Raw genomic sequence first — 20398 nt, forward strand, 5'->3', positions numbered from 1 at the left:
TAGATACACTTAGCCATTCAAGCTAACCTAACCTCACCCTGAATACCCTTGCACATTCAACCCACCCTAACTTTACATAACTTACTTAACCTCACCCTAAACACACTTATCATTCAGCTCAACCTAACCCAACCTTACTTAACCTACCTGTAACAAAACTCACCCTAAACAGCCTTACTCATTTAATAACCTAACCTAACGTCACCCTAAAAACCCATACCCATTTAACCTAACCTAACTTAAACCATTAGCCATCCAACCTAACTTAACCCAACCTAACCTTACCTTCTCACCCTTCACCCTAACTACACTCACCCTTATAGTTATTTTGCCCCATTTTTCTACCACTCATAACCACTATCCTTCCCTTCCCCCTGGCCAACAACCCTCCTCCTCCTCCTCCTCCTCCTCCTCCTCCTCCTCCTCCTCCTCCTCCTCCTCCTCCTCTTCCCCTCACCCGCATCCCACGTGGAGCTTTTTATCAAGGCATAATGATAGGGAGGAGAGGGTAGAGGAGAAGGAAGAAGAGAGAAGAGAGAAGAGAGAAGTAAGAAGACAAGGAAACTGAGGAGGGAAGGGAAGGGAAGGGAAGGGAAGGGAAGGGAAGGGAAGGGAAGGGAAAGGAAGAGAATGAAAGGGAAGAGGAAGGGAATGCAGAGATAAAAGGGAAGAAAATAACACAGTAAAAAAGGAAGGGAAGGTAAATGAAGGAATGGGAAAAGAAGAGGAGAGAGGATAGCAGACAAAGGAATATAATGGAAAGGGGAGGAAAAAAAGGAAATGAGAGAGGAGAGAACAAAGAAGATAAGAGAGAAGAATGGAAAGTAAGAAAGGAAAGAAAGAGAGAAGACAGAGGAAAGACGAAAGGAAGGAGAAGTAAAAGAAAGAAAGTCGGGAACAAGACGAAAGAGAGAAAAAATATATACATGACAAGGGGAATTGAATAAAGAGAAGAATTGGAAGCAAAGAAATAAAAAAGGGACAAGAACACAGGAGAAAGAAGAGAACAAGGACATAAAAGAAAGTAAAAAGAGAACAGATAATTAAATAAAAGAGGGCATAAAGGAGAGCATGAAACAAAAAAAAGGATAAATATCAAACGAAGGAAGAAATTAAGGAACAAAGCGAAAACAAAACAAAAAAAAAATACGAATAAAGAAAGGCGAAACAAAGGAATGAAAATGAATGGAAAAAAAAAACGAGAGAAAAAGCGCAAAGGATGAAAAGATTATGAGAAAAAGATAAACACGAAACAAAGGAAGAGAAACGACACTAAGAGAACCCGAGAAGGAAAAATAAATGAACACAAAGGAAAAGAGGAAAGAGAAATATGAAACAAAGGGGAAAAAGACGAAACCATAAATAAAAAAAATATATATAAAATGGAAAAAGAAGAGAAAGATGAAAAAATAAAAGAAAAATATGAAGATAGAGATAACGAAAGACGAAAAGGATGAAAAAATAAGAGAGAGAAAAAAAATAAGAAGATAAAGATAACAAGGAAAGAGAAATACGATACAAGGGGAAAAAAAGATACAGAACCAGAAAATAAAACGAAAAATGAAAAAAGACGAAAAAGATAAAAAAGAAAAAAACAGAAAAGAAGACAAAGAAAAAGGAGAAAAGAAATACGATAAAAAAAAACGAAATAACACGAAAACCTAGAAACAATATAAAAGAAACGAAAAAAATGCGAACAGACGGAAAAAAAAAACGAAAATAAAAAAAAAAGATATAAAAAGAGAAATAAGATTAATGAAAAATCTTAGACACATAACTATTTTGTCCTCATTTGGGTGATAGTTCAGGAGGCGTGGCAACCTAGCATTACACCCACGCCCACGCCCGCAGCTCCTCTAGCAGCACGCCCGCCCTATGTTCTCCACTGCACGTTCACAACCGCGTGTATAAAGGAACCACTGTCTCCTTCAACTTACGTCACAGGTAAAATTTAATCAATGCCTTAAACACAGGTGCTCTCTCTCTCTCTCTCTCTCTCTTCTCTCTCTCTCTCTCTCTCTCTCTCTCTCTCTCTCTCTCTCTCTCTCTCTGTTCTTCCTTTCTTCCTCCTGGAGTTTCCAATATCTTAAACACAGGTGCTCTCTCTCTCTCTCTCTCTCTCTCTCTCTCTCTCTCTCTCTCTCTCTCTCTCTCTCTCTCTCTCTCTCTCTCTCTCTCTCTCTCTCTCTCTCTCTAGGCAAAAGGATCATGTACATATGTATTTTCTTCTTCTTCTTCTTCTTCTTCTTCTTCTTCTTCTTCTTCTTCTTCTTCTTCTTCTTCTTCTTCTTCTTCTTCTTCTTCTTCTTCTTCTTCTTCTTCTTCTTCTTCTTCTTCTTCTTCTTCTTCTTCTTCTCCTCCTCCTCCTCCTCCTCCTACTCCTCCTCCTCTTGTTTCTCTCTTCCCCCAAACTTTCCATTACCAAGGGGCAATTTCAATGCGTATAATGATAAATAATTGCTTCCTTCCCACTGACCGCTGTTTTTCAGTACAAGGTCAGGCTGATTGATTTATGAAGGCCGTGTGTATGAGGGGAAAGAGGGAGGGGAGATACTAACAGACAGATTTCCATACATACCTTTTTTGTAGCATTACCTAACTTAACCTAACTTAACCAAAAGCTAACCTTATCTAACAGTACTTTTTCATACTTGACCTGACCTGAAATAACTTTATCTTAATCTAACTTTACCTTACGTTACATTACATTCCTTTACTTTATCTTACCTAGCTTTAACTAATCTAACCTTATCTCACCTCATCTTTCCTAACCTAACCTTACCTTACCTAAGTAAACCTAACCTAACCCTACCTAACCTAACTAAACTTAACCTAACCACACCTAATCTAGCCTAACCTAACCAAACCTAACTTAACCTATCCTTACCCTACAGTGTACATTATCTTACCTTTCATATCAACTTTGAAAACTGCCTACGTATCTGATTACCTACACACACACACACACACACACACACACACACACACACACACACACACACACACACACACAACAATACTTGCTCACACCTGGCCCGCCACCCTCACACCTGTCTCATTAGCAACACCATAACACGCCCCACCCGACCCTCAAAAAAAAAAGAAAAAAAAAAGTAGCGGCATGCAGGAGCGAGCAGGAGGGAAAAAATAGTTTATATAATTAAACTTTCTTATGAAAAAAAAACTTACAGCGCAGTACACGAGGAGAGAACTTTTTTTTCTTTTTTTTCCTTTTCTTTTTTTTTCCAACAGTTCACAAGGAAAGGTTAAGAGACGTGACCTTGGGGTGATTATGAAGGACAGACACGCACGCACACGCACACACACGCGCACACACACACAAACACACACACAGAGGCTCACGCACGCACGCACAAGTGTTTTTTTTTTTATATGAAACCAATGAAAGGTGGAAATGTATATGAAAAATTAGCGGGGAGAGAGAGAGAGAGAGAGAGAGAGAGGAGAGAGAGAGAGAGAGAGAGAGAGAGAGAGAGAGAGAGAGAGAGAGAGAGAGAGAGAGAGAGAGAAGAGAGAGAGGAGAGACGAGAGAGAGAGAGAATATGCCAGAGAAAATCAATGTTTGGACGAAACTGGCGCTTAATATGAACGAAAGAATGAATTAATGAAAAATAGACAAAAAAAATAGAAAAAAAAAAAACAGGAATAGAGATAACACACACACACACACACACACACACGAACAGGAATTCCCCGAAAGATATTTTTAGTTGGGTATCTTCGGCCTTGAAAACTCAATACACTTTTTTACCCCCTTTTCTTTTTTTTTCTCTCCTTCTTTGCGGTCAGGTAAGTATGAGAGCGCTATTACAGGAAGGGTTTTGTGGAAGGGCGCCCCCAGAAGTGCACGCCCGCAGCCCCTTGAATGGCCGCAGATGAGGGCGTTGAAGACACAAGGTACAGGCGCCCCCCCAAATATGTATGCAATAACAATGTATAATTTTATGCATGACCTACCAAAAGCACATTTACATTTTTTAGCTTTTATACACCGCTTTCTTGAGAGAGAGAGAGAGAGAGAGAGAGAGAGAGAGAGAGAGAGAGAGAGAGAGAGAGAGAGAGAGAGAGAGAGAGAGAGAGAGAGAGAGAGAGAGAGAAAATGGACTGTTATTCATGTTCACTTATTCCAGTAATTATAATAAGAACCGGTTACGTGTAAATCTCTCTCTCTCTCTCTCTCTCTCTCTCTCTCTCTCTCTCTCTCTCTCTCTCTCCTCTCTCTTCTCTCTCCTCTCTCTCTCTCTCTCTCTCACCTTTCACACCTCAGCGATATATTTCAGGCCGTGGGAACTTGTGTCTCACAGTCGCGACTTGCAAATACTTGAGAAAGCGTGTGGAATTTCTAGACCAAGTCCCTGATTCAATGTTTCCATCTCAGAGTTTGAACCTAAATTCCCTGAGTCAGCTGGAGAGAGGCAGACGACCACCACCAGCACCACCACGACCACCACCAATGCTACGACTTCTACTACTACTACTACTATCACAATCCACTAGCATGAGCATCTATTGCCGCTATCCACTTCCAATATCGACAATAACCACTACAACATTAACTAATACTACTACTGCGACTACTATCACCATTGCATCAACACCACCACCACAACTAGTATCATTACCAGAGAGAGAGAGAGAGAGAGAGAGAGAGAGAGAGAGAGAGAGAGAGAGGAGAGAGAGAGAGAGAAAGAGAGAGAGAGAGAGAGACAGGATGGGACGTAATGGACAGTGAAGTAAAAGAGAAAAGAAATAAAGGAAGGAAGGAAGGAAGGAAGGAAGGAAGGAAGGAAGGAGGAAAGGAGATGGTCTGGAAGGCGAGTCTCGTTTAATATTCTTGTTCATTATTTTATGGCAGTAATTTTGGGCTACACACACACATACACTACAGTTATCGCTACAGCCAGGCCTATTGTAGTATCTTAGACCGCAGCCATTACAGCCGAAGCCAAAAATGGTGGAAATAATACAGTAGAAGAACCTCACCACCAACCACGGGCTTTGCAAACAATTTCTCTCGTGGGTAGAATACAATTTTTTTTCTTGTAGGAGTTATTTTGTTAAGTTACTAAGATGACAGATTTTCTTAACTTATTAGGAAAGTGAGAGAGTGAAATGCTGACCTACTAATACCCATAAATATGCCTACCATTAGTATTCTTGCACCAATTTCATAGAGTAAACAAAAACGAAGACCGCTACCTTCCATAACTTATCAGAAAAGTGAGAGACTGAAATGCTAACTAATTAATAAAGAAGAACGAATATATATAACTACTGTATTACCTTCCATTAGTATCCTTGCACCTATTTCCTAAAGTTAACCCTTTGAACTGATATTTGACACAACCACGCCGGGACATTTAATTTATTCCACAGCCACCACTAAAAATTCTACTGGCTAGTCATTGGAAAATCTAATCTTTCAATGCATTTCCCTTCCTTGCAAGTGTTTGTAAAGAGTTTATGCAGTACTTAATGGTATGAATTGTTGCATATCGAAGTGAAGACTGCCAACTTTCATAACTTACTAGAAAACTGAGAGAGTGAAATACTAACCTAACAATAGGCTTAAATATATATTACTACTCTATCACCTCTCATTAGTACATACCCTTGCACCTATTCTAATCTTATGTAACAGGGGTTCTGGATAAGGTCAAGAGAGAGAGAGAGAGAGAGAGAGAGAGAGAGAGAGAGAGAGAGAGAGAGAGAGAGAGAGAGAGAGAGAGAGAGAGAGAGAGAGAGAGAGAGAGAGAGAGAGAGAGAGAGAGAGAGAGAGAGAGAGAGAGAGAGAGAGAGAGAGAGAGAGAGAGAGAAAATAAAAAGGTCCGCTAAAGGTACCATTCCCCAGAAAGTGGACCCAAAAAGACTTGCCATCTTTCTTACCACTTAAAAAAAAATAAAATAAATAAATAAATAAATAAAAATAAATCACGAACAAAATTACCGAACAAATAAGAGGGTCAATCAATAATAATAATAATAATAATAATAATAATAATAATAATAATAATAATAATAATAATAATAAAGATGCTAAGACTGATAAAAGCACAATAAAATTATTAGATTCCTCCACAAAATAAATAAATAAATAAATAAATAAAATAACAATTATCCCCGACCTAGAAATGAAGGACAAATTGATAAATAATTAAAAGAAAGAATGAATCAGTTTGCAATTAAAAGAAAAGCTTCGAACAGATTAAAAGCAGAGGCACAAAGCAATTCTGCCAAAACCAATCACCTATGATATGGCAATAGATAGATAGATAGATAGATAGATAGATAGATAGATAGATAGATAGATAGATAGATAGACAGATAGACAGATAGATAGATAGATAGATAGATAGATAGATACACAGACAGACAGATACACAGACAGACAGACAGACACACAGACAGACAGATACACAGACAGACAGATACACAGACAGACAGACAGACAGACAGACAGACAGACAGACAGACACAAAGACAGACAGATACACAGACAGACAGACAGATACACAGACAGACAGATACACAGACAGACAGACAGACAGAAAGAAAGACAGACAATGAAAAGAAACCTGACCTAAAGATAACGTATAAATAAATAGATAAATAAATATAGATAGATAACAATGAAAATAAACCTAACCTAAAGACAATATACAGATAGACAAGTAGATAGGCAAATAGAGAGAGAAATTAATAACAAACGAAAAGAAACCTGACCTGAAGATAATATGCAGATAAATAAATAGATAAATAGATAACAATGAAAACAAACAAATATACTGTACAGAAAAATATAGATGAGTAGATAGACACAAATATAAATGAAAAGAATCCTTACCTAAAATAGATATATATGTAGATAGTTAAACAGATACACAGAGATAGATAGATAGATAGATAGATAGATAGTTTATTGACCACAGTGCATATAAAGAACAATAGATAAAAAGTACAAATAAATTCACTAATACTACTAAAGTTAATAGTAACACTTTATAACTGGTGTAGTCCACAAAGAATTTCCATACTTTAATACATTTTTTAAATAATTACAAACAACTGCAACCATTATACCACTATTCTAAGACATTTAGCACCTCATGTAACATCTTACACATACTTTCACGAGGAAAAGTATCAGCAAATATGTCCTCTAATACAGTGACATTATAAATATGTCTAAGATGAGCTGTTAGAGGACACACTTCTACCGCATGTCTCTCTGTCTGTATTCCTCCACAACTACACAACCGCTCCTCCACTGGCAAACGCCCTCTCCCTCTGCGGTTCCAGCGCCCAGTCTCGATCGCAAGACGGTGACCACACAGACGGAAACGGGTAAAAGATATTCTGTGTAAATCGTTAACTAGATGTTTTTGTTTGTAAAGGTCAGGTACTTTAAATTGTGGATTTATCTCTTTATATGTTTTGCAACGGGATGAATCTGAATGTGCTATATCATTACAAACATTTTCTATAATTGTTGACATACTCAGTGGCTCAGTATTAATAAAGGTGTCTATATTTCTTGATGTAGGTGTACGTGAGGCAAGTGTTACTCTTATAGCCAGTATCAGAGGATCATCATTCATTCCTGACCTTTCTAGCCATATATTCCTAAAAAATTTATGTTGCTTAACTTTGATAAGGTCTGAGACTGATGGCAAACCCACCTCAGCGTAACATACTATGTTAGGCGTTGTTTTTCTAACCCCAGCATTTGTTTTAGTGCCCAGTTATACAGTTTGGTGACAGGCTTATAATCAGCACTAACCCAGGATTCACATCCGTATAGAATTGCAGACATTAAAGCGGCCTCAAAAACTCTACGTTTGACAATAAAAGGCAAATCATTATTCTTTGTAACAAATGAAACATATTTTAATACATGACACAACTTTGCTGTTGAATGTGCTTTAACTGCTGAGGACACTGACCCATCACTGGTGAATGGTGATCCCAAGTAAATGTAACTGTGGCAGTGTTCAATCACCAAACTGTTCACATGAATTGCATCTGCATCGCCGTCATCACCATGAATAACAAAGAAACTAGTTTTAGCGTTGTTTACATACATACCGTAATCTCTACAGAACTGGTCCAATATTTCAACCTTCTTTATTAAATTAGCTCGACTTGTTGACAATAACACGGTGTCATCCATTAAAACTAAGACATGTAACCAGTCTAAAAATCTCTCTGGCATACACTGTTCTTTAATCATTTTAACCAATTCATTGATGTAGATTATGAAGAGGATGCAGGAGGTGGGGGAGCCTGACGCACCCCCAGCGTAGCAGTAAACAATGCTGAGCCCACCACACTTTGTGTCACCCTGTACATGGCGGTCAGCGCTCCCAGCATCACCATCCCACAACCCAATCTTTTCAACACAGTTAACAATTTGTTCCTTGGTATTAAGTCATAAGCTTTTGAAAAATCTACGAACATGACAAATAATTTTTCTTTTTTACGTCTAGCAGTATCAACCAGCAAGCGTAGCGTAACAATGTGTTCTATACAGCCGCGACCTCTCTGGGCCCCGGCTTGTTCCCTCAGTGGTCTGAACCAGTGACTCAACCTCTCACACAATACCATGTCAAACAATTTTGCCAGTGAATTCAAGATGCTGATTCCACGATAATTATGAGGGTTGTGTCTGTCACCCTTCTTAAAAATAGTGAATACTTTTGCCTTAATCCAAGAACATGGGTAACTACCAAACAAGAAAACGTTGTTAAACAGAGTTACTATAGCTAATACCCACTGAGCTGGCAACAAGCTAAACACACCCGGTGGCAACCCATCTGGTCCACACGACTTATCAGGATGCATTCTCTTTATCTGTTGCTGTACCTCCGCGACAGAGATTTGTTCGTCTAAGACAGGAATTGTCACGTCAGTAGTTACTTCCACATCATCATCATTAACCGTATCCGCGTTTAAGATGGTCTCGAAATAGGCTTTAAACTCATCACTGCTAGGACACGAATTTCCATTGTTTTCACTTGCATACTCGACAGACATATAAAGACATAAAACAGATAGATAAACAATAAAAAAAACACAAACAAACAAACAAACAAACAAAATAAATAAACAGTACACCTAAACACGAACAAAGTCACAAGCCACTCACCTTTGACCCAAAATTAACAAAACAAAGAAAAAAAATACCCCAAGTACCAAGTCAGGTGTCAGCAGGTGAGGCGAGGGCAGCCAAGGAATGCAGGTGGTGAGGTCCCTTTGTCTCTCACCACTCACCTGGCACCCACCCCCACACCTGGCTGGCGACCTGGCCCATCTGCCCCCATCATGCCTCAATTACGTCCAAACAGCTGAGCATGACGTCCGATTCTGCACCAGGTATTCACGACCCAGATAAAACTCTCTCTCTCTCTCTCTCTCTCTCTCTCTCTCTCTCTCTCTCTCTCTCTCTCTCTCTCTCTCTCTCTCTCTCTCTCTCTCTCTCTCTCTCTCGCTTTCGGTTTGGTCCAATATATCTTGTATTAATCCATCGCTTCTCCCAACCTGCCAATCTCTCTCTCTCTCTCTCTCTCTCTCTCTCTCTCTCTCTCTCTCTCTCTCTCTCTCTCTCTCTCTCTCTCTCTCTCATCTATCTATCTCAACCCCGATCTCTTCTCCATTTTCTTTCTTCTCATTTCTGAAGTAAACCCGTTTAATCCACTGCATTGGTGGAAAAGAGCGGGGAGGAGGAGGAGGAGGAGGAGGAGGAGGAGGAGGAGGAGGAGGAGGAGGAGGAGGAGGAGGAGGAGGAGGGATTAGTAAGGTGGACTGATGAGGATGAAGAGAAAATGGTGGTCACAGAAAGACGAAATAAGAGAAATGGAAAATACGGTGAATACAAAATCTATAATTAACGAAAGAAAACGGGAAGAGGCAACCAACATGCAAGGAGGATAAACAATAATAGAGGTTAAAGATCCAATAAAACGAGACAAAATAAACCAGCAAGCTCTTAAAACCCAGAGTAATGGGCTACACTCCACTTGAAATCCTTGAAAACATTTAAGTCTCCCCTTCCATGTGAAAATAAACCATCCTTCTCCCATTCTCTATTTACGTCGCATTCCATTTTCTTCCATGCAAGCTGGTTCCGCCTCCCCGTCACGCCGCTTCCTGCCTCCCGCCAACCCGCCCCTCTCGTTTTCTGAGCCTCCGCCAAGCGCCACAACGCCACAACCTTATCTGGGTTACCTTACTTAATTTCTGCCGAGAATTCCCGTACTTCACATCCTCTTCCTGTTCTTCCTCCTCCTCTTCCTTATTCAATTTCTCATCTTCTTTGCTATTCTTTTTTCTCTTCCCCTTCGTGTTTCTTCTCTCCCTCATTCAATTGTTCTTTTATCTTGTTTTTTTTCTCTTCATCCTCTTTTTGCTCTTCTTTCTCTTCCTTCTCTTCCTCATTCAATTTCTCTTTTTTTCCTTCTCAACCTCTTCCTGTTCTTTTTCCTCCTCTTCCTTCTCCTCATGCTCATTCTCTTCCTCATTCAATTCTTCTTCCAGTTGTTTTCTTTCCCCTCATCCTCTTCTATATCCAAACTTTATTCTTCCATCTTCTCCTCTTCGTATTATGTTATCGTCTTTTTTCTGTTCCTATTTCAGTTTCTCTCCTTCGTCCACCTCCTTCTCTTGCTTCTTTTTTTTATTTATTTTACCTGCTTTTCTTTCCCCTCTTTGCATTTCATTACTACTACTTCTCTTCCTCCTCTTCTCCTTTTCATCCTCTTCTTCCTTCCTACTTTTGCTTCCTCTTATTTATCTGTTACAAATAATTTTCTTTCTTCTGTGACCATTTCCTTACTCCTAATTTCTTTTCCACATCTCCTTTTCACCCTCATCTTTCTCCACCTACTCCTCCTCCTCCTCATTCTCACCCACTTTCATTACAAAATACCCCCCAAACTTTCTTTTCCACATCTCCTTTTCACCCTCATCTTCCTCCACCTACTACTCCTCCTCCTCATTCTCACCCACTTTCATTACAAAATACCCCCCAAACTTTCTTTTCCACATCTCCTTTTCACCCTCATCTTCCTCCATCTACTCCTCCTCCTCCTCATTCTCACCCACTTTCATTACAAAATACCCCCCAAACTAAGAGCTTACCTGCAGTTCTCACCCCAAAATACAAACTTATCCACCCACATACTCCCCTCGTGATATCCACTACACCCAGCACCCAACTATCCATCCACAGGCAGCCAAGTTACCAACCTCACGCAACTTTGGCAACTAGGTCCTGTTCCTACACACACACACACACACACACACACACACACACAAGAAGGCCTCAGTGGTCAAGCGGTGAATAAATAGAAGAGTGTTTTACGTACTTTTCTCACTGTGGTGGTTGTGGCGCTGGTGGTGGTGGTGGTGGTGGTGGTGGGTTGAATTGCTCTCATCCTCATCTCGTTCCCCTGAAACCACAAAGAAAGAAAAACAAATAAATAAAAACAGCGAGAGCGAGAGCGAGAGAGAGAGAGAGAGAGAGAGAGAGAGAGAGAGAGAGAGAGAGAGAGAGAGAGAGAGAATCCCTCCGATTAATTTGCACTTTACTTGAAATGCGACCTTAATGTTCCTCGCGAGAGAGAGAGAGAGAGAGAGAGAGAGAGAGAGAGAGAGAGAGAGAGAGAGAGAGAGAGAGAGAGAGAGAGAGAGAGAGAGAGAGAGAGACGCACACGCAGTAACATAAGACGCAGTTACTTTTAAACTGATAAAAACTAAAATAAAAGATGAAAGTTGAAAAGCGAGAATAAAGAAGAATAGAGGATAAGAGAGATTGCGGAATAAAAAGGAAGAGAAAGACGAATAACAATCTGAGAAACGACACGGAACAAAAGAAATAAGAGCAAACAAGAAATACGATAAAGACGTTATGAAGTACACGAGAAAACGGGAATGAAGATGAAAGGTAAAGAGACAGGAATAAGGAGAGAATGGGTGATAAAGTGCAGGAGGAGGAAGAAAACGAAACCCGAAATATGGACAGATGGATGAAAAGAATAAAACGAAATGAAGAAGGGGAGAATAAGACGCAGCGGATGATAAAATGGATGAAGAAACGGAAAATAACAAAGAACACATGAATAAAGAAATAATAGTAAGAAAACACACAAAAGGAAGGCGAATGGATGAAAGAGAAGAGATGAATAAGAAAAAAAATGAATGAGAAAATTAAGAAACACAAAATGTAACAAAAGAAAACATAAATAAAGAAAGAGTGAAAGACGAGAAGGAAGACACTGAAGAGGGAAGTGAAGAAACCAAGGAATAAAGACGAATGGATGATGAAAAAGGAGTAAAGGGAGGAAGAAGAGGAGGAGAGGGAATTAAGAGGTATAGAGGCAGTCAAGTTGAGAGCCTCGGCTATGAATCTAAAAGTGAGGCGCTCTTGTGAGGCAGATGATGAGAGGGAAGCCCCAAGGAAGGAGGGAGGGATGGAGGGAGGAACATAAAGGAAGCAAGGAAGGAGCTAAGGAAGGAAGGATGGTCTGAAAGTGGTAAGGAGAGAAAATAAAGAAAACGAATGTCTATTACGAAGAAGGAAGGGAAACAGGGATGGAGGGAAGGATAGGAAAAGGGACATAAAGGAAGGAAGGAAGGAAGGAAGGGTGGTCTGAAAGTGGAAAGGAGAGAGAAAATAAAATAAAATAAAGAAAATAAACGAAAGCACAAGAATTGAAAGATGAAAGAAAAATTTGGAAGGAGAAAAGAATGAAGAGTAATAAAGGAAAGAAGGAAGGAAGGAAGGAGTGGTCTGAAAATGGAAAGGAGAGAGAGAATAAAATAAAAAAAACAAGAATAGAAGATGGAACAAAAACCAATAATGTAAAAAGAGGGAAGAAGAAGAAGATGGATAAACGTATATATGAAAGAGAATAGGATGAAAAAACACAAGAATGAGAGAAGAAATGAAGAAAGGAATAAAGAACAGGAACCGACAGGAAGAAGAAAGATAAGGGTATAAAATAAAAGAAATAACAATTTTACGAGCAAGATGGAAGAAGGAATGAAAGAAAATATGAAAAGAGAATGAAATAAAAGTAACAGAAAATGAATTAATAAAATGTAAATAAAAAAACGTAATTACAAAGATAAAAACATACAAACAAACGAACGAACGAACGAATGAACGAATGAAAACAAAAAAAGAGGAAGAAAAGGAATAAAGAAAAAAAGGACAAAAAATATATATAAAAAGAAAGAATGAGTGAAGGAAATAAATAAATATGGAAGAAAATAAAGAAAAGGAATGAAAAAAGGTCATCCAGTGTTCTTATAATCTTTTCCTTTTCATCTTTCTCTATTTTCTTTGAGCTCTTCTCCTCCTCCTCCTCCTCCTCTTCCTCCTCCTCTTATAATCCTCCTCCTGTTATCAAGGCTCAGCGGAAGCAAAAGGAGATACGGGAGAGAAAATATGAAAGAAAGAGATAAGAACTTAAAATAAAAAGAAAAGGGAGAAAAAGAAGGGAAAGGAAAAAAGCAACAAAGGGAATTAAAGAAGAGATAATCCCGGATAAAGTAGAACGAAAAACGGAATACATTAAAGAAGGAGTTATAGAAATAAAAAAATAAAGATGTTGAAAGAAAAGGATTTTAGTGTTGAAAATTAGAGAGAGAGAGAGAGAGAGAGAGAGAGAGAGAGAGAGAGAGAGAGAGAGAGAGAGAGAGAGAGAGAGAGAGAGAGAGAGGAAATAAACCACACAAGGAAGGAAATGAAAGCCAGTGACGTCACGTGGAGATAGGAGGAGGAGGACCAGGAGAAGGAGGAGGAGGAGGAGGAGGAGGAGGAGGAGGAGGAGGAGGAGGAGGAGGAGGAGGAGGAGCAGGAGGAGGAGGAGGACATAGAAATACTGAGCGATAACAGACAGACGCATCCTCCTTGCCTGCCTGTCTGTCTGTCTGTCTGTCTGTCTTTTCCTATTACCAAGTTCACAGCTCAGCAACGAGAGAGAGAGAGAGAGAGAGAGAGAGAGAGAGAGAGAGAGAGAGAGAGAGAGAGAGAGAGAGAGAGAGAGAGAGAGAGAGAGAGAGAGAGAGAGAGAGAGAGAGAGAGAGGTGGCGTAACAACACATATAAAAACAATTATTTTCACCTTTTTCTACATTCCTTTTAACATTTATTATATATTTTTCCTTAACACGGCTGCATTTTAACGGGTTGCACTGGACCTGAGTGGCTGGGGAGATAAAAGGCCGAGAGGAGAGGAAAGGGAAAAGGAGAGGGAGAGGGAGAGGGAGGGGAAGCAGGTGGAGAGAGAGGAGAACTTGAAGGAAGGAGAGGGCAGGGAGGACAGACGTAAGGAAGTGGGAACGTGTGGAGAGATTGAGAGGAAGAGGAAGAGGGAGAGGTGAGTGCAAGGAAAGGAGCTGTAAAGAGAGAGAGAGAGAGAGAGAGAGAGAGAGAGAGAGAGAGAGAGAGAGAGAGAGAGAGAGAGAGAGAGAGAGAGAGAGAGAGAGAGAGAGAGAGAGAGAGAGAGAGAGAGAGAGAGAGAGAGAGAGAGAGTAATAACAATTTTACGAGCAAGATGGAAGAAAGAATGAAAAAATACGAAAAGAGAATGAAATGAAGGGAATAGAAATGAATGAGAGAGAGAGAGAGAGAGAGAGAGAGAGAGAGAGAGAGAGAGAGAGAGAGAGAGAGAGAGAGAGAGAGAGAGAGAGAGAGAGTAATTTTTTCCCAGGTATAACAAACACCTGAGGAGAAACTTAATTAACACCTGTCCTTAATTCCCTCCATCTAGCTGCCTTAGTTTTCCTCCCGCCTTCTCTTCTTTACCTTATCTATCTTCTTTTATTCCTTCTTATCCATCACCTTCCTGAAAATCTATTAAAACCTACACCTTCCATTTCCTCTCTCTCTCTCTCTCTCTCTCTCTCTCTCTCTCTCTCTCTCTCTCTCTCTCTCTCTCTCTCTCTGACACTCATTAACCTTCAACAATAAACCTGCATATGATCATCTTTTTATTCGCTCACACGTAAAACTAATGAGAAATAAGATCCTATGATTCTATTTATTTACCTCTTTTTTTCGTGGGCATATTTATGGTGGAGCGCAAGACAAGGTAGGATACGACTAGGGCAAGACAGGACAGGTAACAAAGTGAAGAGAAGGTAGAGTAAGGCAGAAATAGATCAAGAGTGGAACAGAAGAACAGGGCAGGACAGGTAACAATGAAAGGAAGGTTACTGAATTAAGACAAAGGTTAAGTAAGGTAAGTTAGGATTGGATAGAGAAAACGGCATTGCAGAAGCAAGGAAGAAGGGTAACTGAGGTAGAACAAGGGTAGGACGAGAGAAAAGTTGCAGGCAGGATAAGGGACAAGACGAGCGGAATACAAGGTGCCCAATCATAAGATAAGATAAGATACACAAGCAAGAGAGGACAGAAAACTGATCAGGGTAGGACAAGATACATTTCAAGGCTTGCCGGAAGAAACACAAGGGAAAAGACCAGGCGGAATACACCAGGACATAAAAAAAAAAAAAAAAAAGAGAGAGAGAGAGAGAGAGAAAGGTAGGTCACGATACGAAAATGAAAAAAAAAAGAGAGAGAAAGAAAGAGAGGAAGAAAACATTAGCAAACAAAGTGAAACGGAGGAGCCAGCCTAGCGGAAAATAATTCAGAGAAAGTCTTGTGGGAGTAGCAGTGACCCGTGCGATGGAGGAGGAGGAGGAGGAGGAGGAGGAGGAGGAGGAGGAGGAGGAGGAGGAGGAGGAGGAATGAATTGGAAAAAGAAGCTGCAGGAGTCGTGATGGTCTTCGTATGAGAGAGAGAGAGAGAGAGAGAGAGAGAGAGAGAGAGAGAGAGAGAGAGAGAGAGAGAGAGAGAGAGAGAGAGAGAGAGAGAGAGAGAGAGAGAGAGAGAGAGAGAGAGAGAGAGAGAGAGAGAGAGAGAGACGAGTTAAAACGCCACTGTGACAGATACGAAGGCAGAAGAAAGGGAGAGAGAGAGAAAGGATGACACAGAAAAGAGAAAGAGAATGACGAGAAGGAAAGAGGGAGATGAAGCTACGATATTTGACAGACACACTTGGGACGAGGGGAGCGCGAGAGGGGAAACTAAAAGAAAAGGAGGAAAAAAAGGGGAGGAAACACGCTGAGAGAGAGAGAGAGAGAGAGAGAGAGAGAGAGAGAGAGAGAGAGAGAGAGAGAGAGAGAGAGAGAGAGAGAGAGAGAGAGAGAGAGAGAGAGAGAGAGAGAGAGGAGTTAAGCGAGCTAATCATGGCAATGAGGAAAAAGAGGAAAAAAGTAAACCTTGTGAAAGGGAAAAAAGGAAAATAACAAGACTCTCCATCAAAAAACAAGGCCACGTGAGGATGCTTTCTGACCACTCACGGAGGAGGAGGAGGAGGAGGAGGAGGAGGAGGAGGAGGAGGAGGAGGAGGAGGAGGAGGAGAAAAATATGGGAAGAAGAAAGTAAACGAATATAAAAGAAAACAAGAGGAAAAAGCGAACAACACACAAAAGGCGGAGGAGGAGGAGGAGGAGGAGGAGGAGGAGGAGGAGGAGGAGGAGGAGGAGGAGGAGGAGGAGGAGGAGGAGGAGAATAGAAGGAAAAAGAAGAAGAGAAGGAACAGCCAAAACACACTGAAAAGTAAACAAAAAAATAAACAAAAAAATACAGACAAAAGGTTAAGAAAGAAGAAAAAACACTAATTAAAAAAAAAAAAGAACGAACTAAAATGAAAGCAAGAAGAAGAACAAGAACAAGGACAAGAAGAACAAGAACAAGAAGAACAAGAACAAGAACAAGGACAAGGACAAGAAGAAGAAGAAGAAGAAGAAGAAGAGAAGGATGAGGGTGCAAGACCAATTCTATTAACTACCCCTAACTGGAACCATCGTAGAGACAGTTAGGTCCTCCGAATTACTTCCTTGACTTCTGCGGTGAGACGGTGAGTTGGAGGAGCAGTGGGAGTTATGACAAGTTAGCGTCTTAACCCGGAAAAGTTGTAAGCAATTGGATCACCCGATAACTACTCCCCAAACAGCCTGACGAGGGGCAATTACCGCCAGGAGGAGGAGGAGGAGGAGGAGGAGGAGGAGGAGGAGGAGGAAATGTAGCAAAAGGAAAAGGATGAAAAGATGCACATGAAGTAAAGACAGTACGAAAAAAGTATAAAAGGAGGAGGAGGAGGAGGAGGAGGAGGAGGAGGAGGAGGAGGAGGAGGAGGAGGAGAAGGAGGAGGAAATGAGATGTAGGCGAAGATGCACAAAGGTAAAAAGAAGAGAAAGGGAATGAGGAAGAGGAAGACGAGTACGCAGGAGAAGGGAAAAAACAGCTGGAGGAGGAGGAGGAGGAGGAGGAGGAGGAGGAGGAGGAGGATACAAATAGTAGGGTGGGCAAGAGAGACCACGGTAATAACAATGAATGCCGTGAAAAAGGAGCAATGAAGAACACTTGTGAGGAGGAGGAGGAGGAGGAGGAGGAGGAGGAGGAGGAGGAGGAGGAGGAGGAGGAGGAGGAGGAGGAGGAGGAGGAGGAGGAGGAGGAGGAGGCAAAGGAGAAGGAAGAAGAAAATGAAGAAATAGAACATCAAGGAAAAAAAAAAAGAATAACGGACGAGGAGGAGGAGGAGAAGGAAGAGGAGGAGGAGGAGGAGGAGGAGGAGGAGGAGGAGAGAAGATGTGAGGCAGGAGTGAGAGGAGGTGGAGATGAGTTGGCGGAGATGACGTGTGACGGAGATGAGTGGCTGTGACGAGCGGGACCAACTGTTAAAATGATCCACGCTGAAGGTAACGGGAAAGGGGGAGGAAAGGAAGAGGAAGGGAGGGAGGAAGGGAGGAAGGAAGGAGGGGAGGAAAAAGGAAGGAAGCGAAAGAAAGATAGAGAGAAAATGAACAAAAAAGTGTGAAAGTGAACCAGTAAGAATAATTATGAGTGTCACAACAGAGAGAGAGAGAGAGAGAGAGAGAGAGAGAGAGAGAGAGAGAGAGAGAGAGAGAGAGAGAGAGAAGAGAGAGAGATTGACGATGAAAGAGTACTTGTAAGTGAGTACGTAGCAACTGTAAGTGGAGGAGGGAGAAGGAGAAGGAGGAGGAGGAGGAGGAGGAGGATACAGGAACTCCCAATCGCATAAAGTATTCCTTAGAGCCCCTCCTCTCTCTCTCTCTCTCTCTCTCTCTCTCTCTCTCTCTCTCTCTCTCTCTCTCTCTCTCTCTCTCTCTCTCTCTCATACAGTCCCTTTCCACCTTGCCTGCTTTCTCACTCCCTTCCTTCCCGCTGATCCTTCCCTGGCCAAGAAGCGCTGCTCAAAATAGTCAGGGAGCGGCATCCCTTATCCACGACCCTTGCAGCTGGTTACTGGACCCCGGGGCTGAGAGGGGGAGGGGGAACGGGGGGAGAGGGGAGGGGGAAGAAGGAGTGTGTTGTGTTGCGTTGTGTTGCGTTGCGTTGCGCGTGTCTTGTCTTCAGAACGGCGCTCCCTCGTGTGATTTTCAACTCATGGATGGATTGGCGTGTGGATGTGTGGATGTGTCAAGGGGAAGGTGTCAGGGAGTCGGTGTGTGACGGGGCTGGTGTGTCAGAGTGGATGTGTTGAGGATGTGGATGTGCGAGGGAGTGGATTTGTAAGGGGATGTCTGTCAGGGGGCGTGTGTTTTAGGGTGCTGGGGTGTCAGCGTGGGTGTGTCAGGGTGTGCGTGAGTCAGGGGGAGTGATGAGAAGGGAGAGAGTGAGAGGGAAGGATTTGAAGTAAAGGCTTAAGTTAAGATGTGGTTTCCGAATTCCTGAATGAAATGCGGAGGGAAGTGCCTGTGGGTGGAAAGTGGATACTGGCGTGGACACTGGTGTGGATAGTGGGCAAAGAAGGATGGATATGAAGTGGAATATACTGTGGAAATTATGTGGAGTGTTGATGTGATGTGAGTGTGGAGCGAAGAGTGTTAGTGTGGATGTGTTTGTGTGGAAGAGTGGGTGTGGATGTGTGGGTGTGGATAGTGTGGGTGTCGCCCTTGACTGGTATGTTAGGTGGAGTGTGTCAAACGAGGGGTAATTTTACCCTGTCTTCCCTCCGCGCTGAATCAACACGGCGCGCCCACACTGGAGGAGGAGGAGGAGGAGGAGGAGGAGGAGGAGGAGGAGGAGGAGGAGGAGGAGGAGGAGACGAAGGACCAAGAGGAGGAAGAAGGAGAAGGAAAGAAGAAGAAATAGTACGAACGAATGCATACAATACGTAACCTAAGAAACGTCAGATAAAAATGAAGGAAGGAATGAAGGAAGATCAATGGAGGAAGGTTCTGGAGGAATGGAGGGAAGTAGAAAAGAAGTGAATGGAGGTAAATTGGTGTGGAGAGAAAGTGTGCATCAGGTAGGTACATTAAATGGATACCTTTCATGCTTACCAGACCGTGCTACCTCCACACGCACACACACACACACACACACACACACACGGAGGAAGGTCACATGCCAGCCACTGTTTACCTCTCGCCTCTTCCTCTTCCCCTTCCTTTACCTCCCTCCCTTTCCCTCCCTTTCCTCCCAATTGTCTTCTTTTATTTCCTTCCTGCTAACTTCTGAATCGCATGCACTGAACACCTGGCGGGGAAAATCGTAATTATTCTCTTTACTCTCTTCCTTTTCCCCTACTCTTCCTCCTCTTCGTCTTCCTCCTCCTCCTTGTCTCACTTTATCTCTTTCTCCTCAGTCTTCACTCAGTTCCTTTCTCTTATTCTCCTCCTCCTCCTCCTCCTCGTCCCTCCTTCTCTTCTCTTCATTTCGCCCTCTTCCTCCTTCTCATCTCATGCTATCACCTCCATCTCCTTCGCTTCTTCTCCTCCTGTATTCATCCCTCCCTTTGCCATTCTTCCCGTTCTCATTCTTTCGCATCCATCTCCTCCTCCTCCAGTTTTCATCTCCATCTTTCTTCCTCCTTCCTCTCTGAACCCTCGTTTCTTTTCTCCCTCAGTTTTCATCTTCTCTTACTCCTCTTCCTTCTCCTTCCTTGTTTCTCCTCAGACCTTCATTTCCATCTTATTCTCCAAGCTTTCTCTCGCTTTCTTTCTTCTCTCTCCTTCACCCTCCTTCTCCTTCTCCTCCTCTTTCCTCTCTCCCTTCATCTTCCCGTTTCCTCTTTCTGACGGCGGATGATGGCGAGGGAAAACTCTTCAGGATATGGAAAGAAGCTGAATATTGACGCTCTGGATTTACGATTATCAGCAGCTAAAATTTCCTGCCATTTTTGAGAGAGAGAGAGAGAGAGAGAGAGAGAGAGAGAGAGAGAGAGAGAGAGAGAGAGAGAGAGAGGGAGGGAGGGAGAGAGAGAGAGGGAGAGTACACGTAGTTCCTCACATCCCGGAAGTGGTTACGTAATTTAATAAGAGACGTGAGAAGAATAGAAGTG

General features: G+C 41.9%; 1 protein-coding gene across 4 annotated transcripts in view; it reads right to left on the minus strand.

The window, feature by feature from the left end:
- The window catches only part of LOC135115030 (serine/arginine repetitive matrix protein 2-like), a 258581-nt gene that overhangs the window by 42155 nt on the left and 196028 nt on the right, over positions 1 to 20398 (minus strand). For all 4 annotated transcript variants that reach the window (XM_064031462.1, XM_064031461.1, XM_064031460.1 and 1 more), the window contains one exon: positions 11385 to 11468. In XM_064031462.1, the coding sequence (XP_063887532.1) occupies positions 11385 to 11468 (84 nt within the window). The remainder of the gene's footprint in view (positions 1 to 11384; positions 11469 to 20398) is intronic.

The sequence above is a fragment of the Scylla paramamosain genome, chromosome 28 (assembly GCF_035594125.1).
Source record: "Scylla paramamosain isolate STU-SP2022 chromosome 28, ASM3559412v1, whole genome shotgun sequence".
In the NCBI taxonomy this organism is placed as follows: domain Eukaryota; kingdom Metazoa; phylum Arthropoda; class Malacostraca; order Decapoda; family Portunidae; genus Scylla; species Scylla paramamosain.